The sequence below is a fragment of the Etheostoma cragini genome, chromosome 10 (genome assembly GCF_013103735.1).
Source record: "Etheostoma cragini isolate CJK2018 chromosome 10, CSU_Ecrag_1.0, whole genome shotgun sequence".
NCBI lineage: Eukaryota > Metazoa > Chordata > Actinopteri > Perciformes > Percidae > Etheostoma > Etheostoma cragini.
Genome location: NC_048416.1, coordinates 11,564,155 through 11,572,356, shown reverse-complemented (window position 1 = coordinate 11,572,356; position 8,202 = coordinate 11,564,155). Strand labels below are relative to the sequence as shown.

Here is an 8,202-nt window from a genome sequence, read left to right as displayed (position 1 = left end):
AACGTTACCAGGAAACTTAACTTACCCTTTTGTGTCGGCGAACAACAGTCATGTCGACGTCTGAACTCCGTCAGTATTTCCAAACTCCTGTTTTTTTTAGCGGTGATTTTCGTTGCTTTCTTCAGCTTCTTTTGAAACAAAACATTTCTTCTGGCTGCGGCGAGTAGCCGACGTGCTGTTGTGACCCGCGCTGAAAATTACGTCATCACGCGTTGCTATAGTGACCAGCCACGCTGAGGCTTTACTCAATCTGCAATGGAAAACGGAAGTATAATGGGCCGAGGCGAGCCGAGGCAAGCTGTTACCAGCAGTGGAAAAACGCCATAAGATGATTAGTTTCTAGCCTGCTGCGTTCAGCCAGAAAACAGCCAGACTACATTGTTTCTGGGCTTCATGCTTAAATTCAAATGAGGGCTCTTCATTCTGTATGAGTGCCATAAAAACACAAGAATATAGTTATGCCTCTATCCTATAGTTGTCCCTTAGCTCAGTGCAGTTGAAGCTTAACTTAAGCAGAATGAGATTTTAGCTTCTTGGACTGGAAGTGTTTGACATGTGGATGACATGCAAACAGGATGTCAGAACTGAAAGAGCAGGCGCCCACATTTACCCTGGTGGGATCAAATGCGTGAACACAGAACGCACATAATATATGAGCACTTGCTGAAACATGCTTTTTTGCACACAAAACTGCACCGCTGTGACATTGACTCATCATGCGGGGAACCCATTCTTTGACGTCAGGGTGTCATTTCAAAATCAGAATTGGTTTTGATAGCCAAGTAAGTGTGACACACATACAAGGAATTTGACTCCCGGCTTTTTGTTGCTCTCCTAGTACGTGCACAGAAATAGACAAACGGCTAAAAACAAGGACAACAAAGCTGAACATGGTAGACATAAACACTATAATTGTGTGAATGAGAGGCAGGCATGGTGTAGACCAGAGACTGACAGGAAAAAATGTTGGATACACTGTGGCCGAGAGGCTGTGAGGGCAGGATGTGCAGAGAGGAAGGACAGATGTCCGTTAGTGAATGTTTGCTGAAGGCTCTGAGCTGTGCCTCTTCTGATAAATGTTACTCGTTTCATAGGTTGGACAGAGATCTACTGGAGAGTGAAATTGTGTTGGAGATAAATTGATCAAAAAACCCTCTGGGGCTCTGTTATTGTATTTAGGAAGCAACATGCTTGGTAGATACCATTCTAATAAAATAACACTGTTGCCGTTTTAATATCTCTGAACAGGACAACACCAGCTGGCGTCGTGGCTGTGTGATTAGTTCAATTTTTACTATTTCTTTTTGATACCACAATCTCTTTTCAAGGTTAACTGTGTGTTTTTGAAGAGAGAGGGATTTGGGACGTTGTAATAAACATAGTAAGGTTTGATTTTGGACATATTTTAGTCAGAGTAACCACTGATTTCTTTTTTCTGTTCCCTCAGGGCGTGCTGGCCAATCTGTCAACCATTACAGATCTGGGGGGCTTCGACCCCGTGTGGCTCTTCATTGTCGTAGGAGGGGTCATGTTCATTCTGGGCTTTGCTGGCTGTATTGGAGCGCTCAGAGAGAACACTTCCCTGCTCAAATTTGTAAGCCTGCTCCCAACATTACCAACACAGACACCATTTTCACCCACTTCACAACCCCCTATTTCTGCAGTTCACACCAGAGCTGAGTCTGTCACAGCAGCAGGTGTCACTTTGTCTCACCCACGCCAAATGCTGGTTACATGACAAAAATATGTGTAATCTCATCACTAAACCAAGTCCTGTTTCACCAGAAAGCAGTGATCAGAAACACTGATGTGTTGGGTTCAGCTGTATTGATATCTACACGTGACTGACGGAGACAAACTTGCTGGCTCCGATTCTGAGGAGCTATTAAGTCCAGCCGATGTCCATTAGCAGCAGTAAGTCAGGCGTCAGAGCAAGGAGCTAATGTGGCTTTTGTTCATTTATCATAACCCCGTCTCTTCCTACATTTACTGTAAAGGGAAAATGTAATGGCACCTCTGGGACTGCGGTTTTTGTTGCCACACTCTCACTCAGCAAATCAGGACAGGCCCCACAACCAGACCTGCACAGGGACATTACATCAGAGTTGTTGCTTTTTCATAATTTTACAAGAAATGCTTGAATGAACAAAAATGTTATTATTGTTCTGATCCTTTAGAAAACACGCCCAGATCCCCTAATTGAAGTGAGCAATGTATTGGCTAAGTGCTTGTGGGTTTCATGTTTGTGTGTGTGTTGTGTACTTTCTAGTTTTCTGTGTTCCTGGGTTTGATCTTCTTCTTGGAGCTCACTGCGGGGATCCTTGCCTTCGTCTTTAAGGACTGGATCAAAGACCAGCTCAACTTTTTTATCAACAATAATGTCAAGGCCTACCGCGATGACATAGACTTGCAGAATCTCATTGACTTTGCCCAGGAATATGTGAGTCCACACTCCTACTGACTATAACTTGTGTGTCACTAACAGTAAAACATTTCTTAGCTGGAAGGAGTCCCTCCCTTCTTTAGAAAGGTTGTTGTTTATATGAGTTTCAACCCAGATGTTGAGTTAACTTAGTTCTGGGCAGAGAGGAGACTGAGTCAGCCACCGCAATTGTGGATTCAATCTTGTGATTAATTGCATTTTCCTCAAATGATTATCCAATTCCATGAATGAGACCGTTTAGATAATTGGCTCCTAGGTGTTAACACTGGGCTCTGTCATGGCGTATTGTAAAGGCAATTAGATCTGCTGTTTGTGTCTCACTGACTGTATCACTGTAAGCTGGTGACCCACCCAAGCTGACTTGAGCCAGGTTTCAAAACCAGTTTAGAGAAAATAAATGTGTCCGTTAACTGGAGTTGGCTGCCTAATCTCTGCCTGTTGTTGCTGATGTCTCAGTGGTCGTGCTGTGGAGCTCACGGGCCCGACGACTGGAACTTGAACATCTACTTCAACTGCACTGAGCTGAACCCCAGTAGGGAACGCTGTGGTGTCCCCTTCTCCTGTTGTGTCAAAGACCCTGCAGTGAGTAATTTAACCATAGAAATGCATGATTAATGACACATAATTATATATCCGTATTTGAATAATCTAGAGCTGTAAGGATTAGTTGATCAACAGGTAATTAATCAGCAAATATCTTGATAATCAAATAAGTTTTTGTGATATTTTTTTTTTTTTTAAACATTTTCCACTATTTTCTGGACAAAAAGATTAATCAAGGAAATAATCTAAAAAAAAACAACAACTAAATTGTAGCCCAAAACTAGCTTTGCATTTCTTTTAACACTCTAATTCATTTTGAAGGCTTGTAGGATTGAATTCAGAAAACAGTCTGAAAAATTGACCTGATGGAGTACGAAAGAGTATTTGGGCTTCTTCAGACCAATAATGACTCCAATGTATAGCTTTATAATTATTGTAGCCATTATTATGGAGCCATACTCAGTTGACCCATTATCTTTATTTCTCCTCTCGTCACCCCAACATCTCAAACATGTGATTAGTTGTTGAAATGGAGAGGATTCTCACATTTTTGTATTGTTCTTACAGGAGGATGTCATCAACACGCAGTGTGGTTATGATGTTCGGCAAGTTCAAGGGGTTTGTATCTCTTTCTCTCTCTCTTTATCTCTCTCTCTCTCTCTCTCTCTCTCTCTCTCTCTCTCTCTCTCTCTCTAATAGTGCGTTCCATTTACCTTCAGAAGCCAACACTAGGAATGACGTCACACCTGAGTTTAATGGGTTCCATTTACAAGTCAGATCTTTCATTGTGGGGTTAGCTGTAGCCAGCTTAGCCATACTTAAAAATTCTAGTTTTATAAAAATGCATTACGCTGTTTTTGTGCATACCAACAGCGTAACATGTCCACAGAGAGAAGTTAGACAGGACTGTTTGTACGACTGATTTAGTGAAACACAAATAGGACTGTGCTTATATCTGTTTGTTACTACAGCTTTCATTACTGTTGATGCAATAGGCAGCCATGTTGGATTTGTAGCTCAGGGTACTCTGTGATTTTCAGAGTTCCAAGCTCGGAAATCCAAGGTCAGGGGGCTTTTCTGACTTTGACCATGGAAAATCTGTGTCTAACTAAGCTAAGCTAAGCTGTGGGCTTGCAATTTACTTAACCCTATATTATTTTTACTTCACTCTCCTGTTATTCTTATTCTCTCAGACCTAGCTCAATTGTGTTATTTTTCAAATAAATCAAGATTTAAAAAGTAATGAAAAATTTTAGCAGAACCAAAACCTAATTCACAGTAGAGTCAGTGTCAGTAGTGACTCATTATTGTCAGGGAATGTCAACCTTAAAATAACGGTAAAGCTGCTAAGTGGAATTAGTTCTGATGGCGAGCTGATTGACAAGCTGCATGCCTGTTTAGCTGAAACAATCTAAGCATTCGTGTAAGGTGGAGTGGCGAACATGTTCATCTGTTTTAGGCGTAATTGCTTTTTTCAAACCCCCAGTAAAAATGTATTAATGGTTTCAATAAAATTACATTTAATTCAACTAGTCAAATTGATATTGTATAGCATCTTTACTTAAATTCTTGATAAAGATGTGATAAAATGTTTTTAATAACATACTAAATAGTATTGTACTTAGAAACATTTGGCCAATGCAACAGACATACAGACAGGGAATGCATAGGGTTAAGTCGCACACAGACTCTTCTTCGTGCTTCTTGCCTTAATAACAGATTGTTCTTCTAACGGGGATAATTAGGCTCCAGTTATAGCCTAGAGAGCAGCCTTACTACACTCTGTAATTGGCGACTCAGTGGGTTATGCCAGTCCGTTGCCTTTTCCTCTGTGTGTGGGTGTGGTGGTTACAACTCACTGCACTGCAGTCAAAAAGATTGCTGTTGCTAGGCGCACTGCAATACGGTGAACCACCTGCCACTGTATGAATTCATTTTTTCTGTATGCACTTCTGCTAACGCCCTGGCTGTTGACATTTTGTTGAAACTATCAGAGATGGGCAGTAAGTTTCTATCCAGCTTGTTTATGGAGTGCTTGTTGGAGAAGAGGAAGAGACATGGGGAGGACAGCAGCACATAAGGCAGAGGGCTGAAATAGCTTTAGAGGAAGTTCACAGGCAGAACAACATTGCGTTTCCTGCTTTTTTATTGGCTGCCAAGGGGCTCCCTTTTCCTCTGATTGGTTGACAGCTAGCTTTCAGATTTAGCAAAGAGAACAAAGGGTTTGTCTGGTTGACTTTTCTTGAATAACAAAGAGAGCATTGTTTAGGGTCCTATTCACACCCATTCTCTATCCCCACTTTAGTCCCCTTGCAGCTCTAAATTACACCATTTTATGTCCATCTGTGAATAGACCATGTACATCATCGTTTGAATCTGAAAACACAAACAGCCAGCTGTCCGACAACAGGAAACAGCTTGAGCCTGCCTACAGCCCTGACGGGGTCCTGACTGAATACACTGCCTTGATATTCTCCATGATGTCAAGACACTGACACGCTGTAATTTACAATTGACTCAGCCATCACTCTCTCCTCATGCCCTCCTCAGCAGTGAAGGAGTCACTGGGCAAAATACTATATGTGTTGTTTGCTTTGTTCAGCATTAGTCATAGGTAAAATTCAGATGTTTATTTAAATCGGGCAAAGGCCAATGTCCTTTCTGGGATCTGATCATTCTAATGTGGTTTTAAGAAACAATGTATTCGCTCACAATTTTAATTTACTTCTAATATTTTTTCTGTTTTAAAAATAAGGACCTGAACCGGCAGAAATATATCTATACCAAGGGCTGTGTGGGACAGTTTGAGAAATGGCTTCAGGACAACCTTATCATTGTAGCTGGAATCTTTGTTGGTATTGCACTTTTGCAGGTAAGATATCCTATTTTTTGTAGATGTTTTTCTTGCAAACATTTACATGAGAAAACCTATTGCATTTGAAATGAGGTGTTTACCTAAAAGTAGCAATATGTCTGGGCTCTGATATGTATCACTGCCATCTCATGGTGACAACGGGTAACATCAAGCAAATCCCTGCAGTCCAGCAGTCTGCTCTTTTTGTAACTATCTCTGATCTGATCTAATTTTCTCTAAGCAACACTTAACCTATTGTCCTGTACTCCTCTGCAGATTTTTGGTATCTGCCTTGCTCAAAACCTGGTGAGTGATGTCAAAGCTGTCAAAGCCAACTGGTGATAGGAGAGGTGAAGTAAGGTAGACCTGCCCCACGTCAACACAGCACAGAAAGAATCCAGCCCAACTGGGGACGGAGAGCCGACAACCTTCAACTCTGTCTTCTTTGCCATTGAGCTAAGCAGCACATTCACACCCTCACACTTGCATATGTGCAGACACAAATAGTTTACTTTCCTGTTTATCAGTGGCACTTGAATGAGGAAAAGAATATCCCACACAAACCAAACAGTCAACACTTTGTCTATCACTCCGCTGGGATTTTAACCCAAATATACAGATGACGTTCCTGCCTACTTCATAGTTAGATTCTTTCTATTTTTTTTCTTCTGATTTTGTTCTTTGGACAAGTTTATTTATGGGGCACGGATGCACAAAGACTCTTATCGATTGGGAGATTGGAAGCCATGGATGAAAGGAAGAAAAAAAAAAAAAAGTAAGTCAAGCGTTACATTGTCACAGAGCCTCTTTACACTCAGTGAGGGGTTGAACATCTCCGCCTACAACATGCCTGTGCCCACTTCCTGCTGTAGGGAATCGTGGGTGGCTGGCCGGTTGGCCAAAAAATACATTGATTGATTTTCTTTCCATGGTGACCTTTTTATGACCACTGAAAAGACTCTGAACTGGTCAAATCTGCAACTTCAAACCATTTCAGAGGATTTCAATTCTTACTCAAAATGTAAAAAGTGCCATTAATTTCCTGTGATAGGTTTGTCTCCTTCCTGATCTTTACATTGGAATTTCTGCACCCCGCCCCACAATACCTCAGGGCTTGGCCAAAAGATGTGTTTTCTGCCACCGGTTAAAAGCATATCTGTTTTTTCCATCCATGTCTGTTGAATTTAGTTGGACTAACTTAATGCAGAAAAAACTGACAGTTCCTTGAAAGTCACCCTGCTTGCCCTGCAGTGATTGTATTAGCCTTTGATTTACTGAAGGATCTTGTATTTTATTAAATGGGATGGTCTGGTGTGTTTAGGATCGTGGGACTATGCTATACAGGGAAATGGGTTTAATGATAGTTGAGATTATTGTTTATCTCTGAGCATCCCTCAGGCACATGGGATTGCTGGTTTGGGGCCTTTTTTACTTGACTTATATTACCACATTTGTCTTATATTTTGTCCTCTGCATATTGAAAAATATTAGAATATTTGTCTTTTTATAGATGTCCTGTATTCATTCTTTATTTCCTATCCTTTCATAGGCACACATTTTTATTCTGGGTTCATAGTTTGAGTTAACCAGGCACCAGTTTTACCTCTGACTGCGAAATAGCTTCTTATTGTTGACCAAATAATATCAGCTGGCCACAAGCAAACTGCCAAGGTTTTGTCTGGCTACAATTGTGATTTTTATTAGGAATGCCGGGAAGAAAGAAATAGCATTTCTAAATAGCCAAAATGTGAATTTATTGTCCGTTTTTTATGTTGAAAATGCCAGTTGAAATGAGAAGTCAAACACAAATTAAAAATGTAATAATATTCCTTTTATCTTTAACTTAATTTTGTGTCTTTAGTTTGGACTGGTTTTTAAATAGAATAGTAAAAACACTATGTTACCTTTTCAAAATTAGCAAAAGCCTCAATATAACATGAATGCTGCTTTAAAAGTTGCCTAGATTATTGATAACGAGCTAACAAGTCTAACATGATGGCATTTGAACTATTTGCAATGTTATTTGTTCTTTCTGCAGTTTACAATTTGTACTCATGTCGCCATTTGTTGTTAAAGGTCCCATGGCATGACATTTTCACTTTGAGGTATTTTAACATGCCCGCCGTGGTCCACCAGTGGCCAGAAATGGTGATAGGTGTACTGCCTTTGAGAAAATGAAAGCTCAGATGGGCCGTTCTAAAATCCTGCCCCTTATGAGGTCATAAGGAGCAAGGTTACCTCCCCCTTCACTGATTTGCCCGTCCAGAGAATTTGGCCCAACCATGAGAGAGAGAGACAACATGGCTTTCAAACGAGCAAAGTGGCAGTTGGTCAAGACCACATCCCCAGCCTCCACCTTGAC

The 8,202-nt window shown here is 40.8% G+C and overlaps 1 protein-coding gene across 2 annotated transcripts in view; it reads left to right on the top strand.

Moving 5' to 3' along the window:
- Positions 1-7,682, top strand: part of tspan17 (tetraspanin 17) — a 17,010-nt gene extending 9,328 nt beyond the window's left edge. Inside the window, exons 3-8 of one of the 2 annotated variants that reach the window (XM_034883291.1) lie at positions 1,448-1,594; positions 2,270-2,440; positions 2,900-3,025; positions 3,554-3,604; positions 5,742-5,858; positions 6,117-7,682. In XM_034883291.1, the coding sequence (XP_034739182.1) occupies positions 1,448-1,594; positions 2,270-2,440; positions 2,900-3,025; positions 3,554-3,604; positions 5,742-5,858; positions 6,117-6,182 (678 nt within the window). In that variant the 3' untranslated portion in view covers positions 6,183-7,682. Of the gene's footprint in view, positions 1-1,447; positions 1,595-2,269; positions 2,441-2,899; positions 3,026-3,553; positions 3,617-3,673; positions 3,921-5,741; positions 5,859-6,116 lie in introns of those variants that run through there. The other variant, XM_034883292.1, reaches the window with a different exon arrangement.
- The last annotated feature ends 520 nt before the right edge of the window (positions 7,683-8,202 follow it).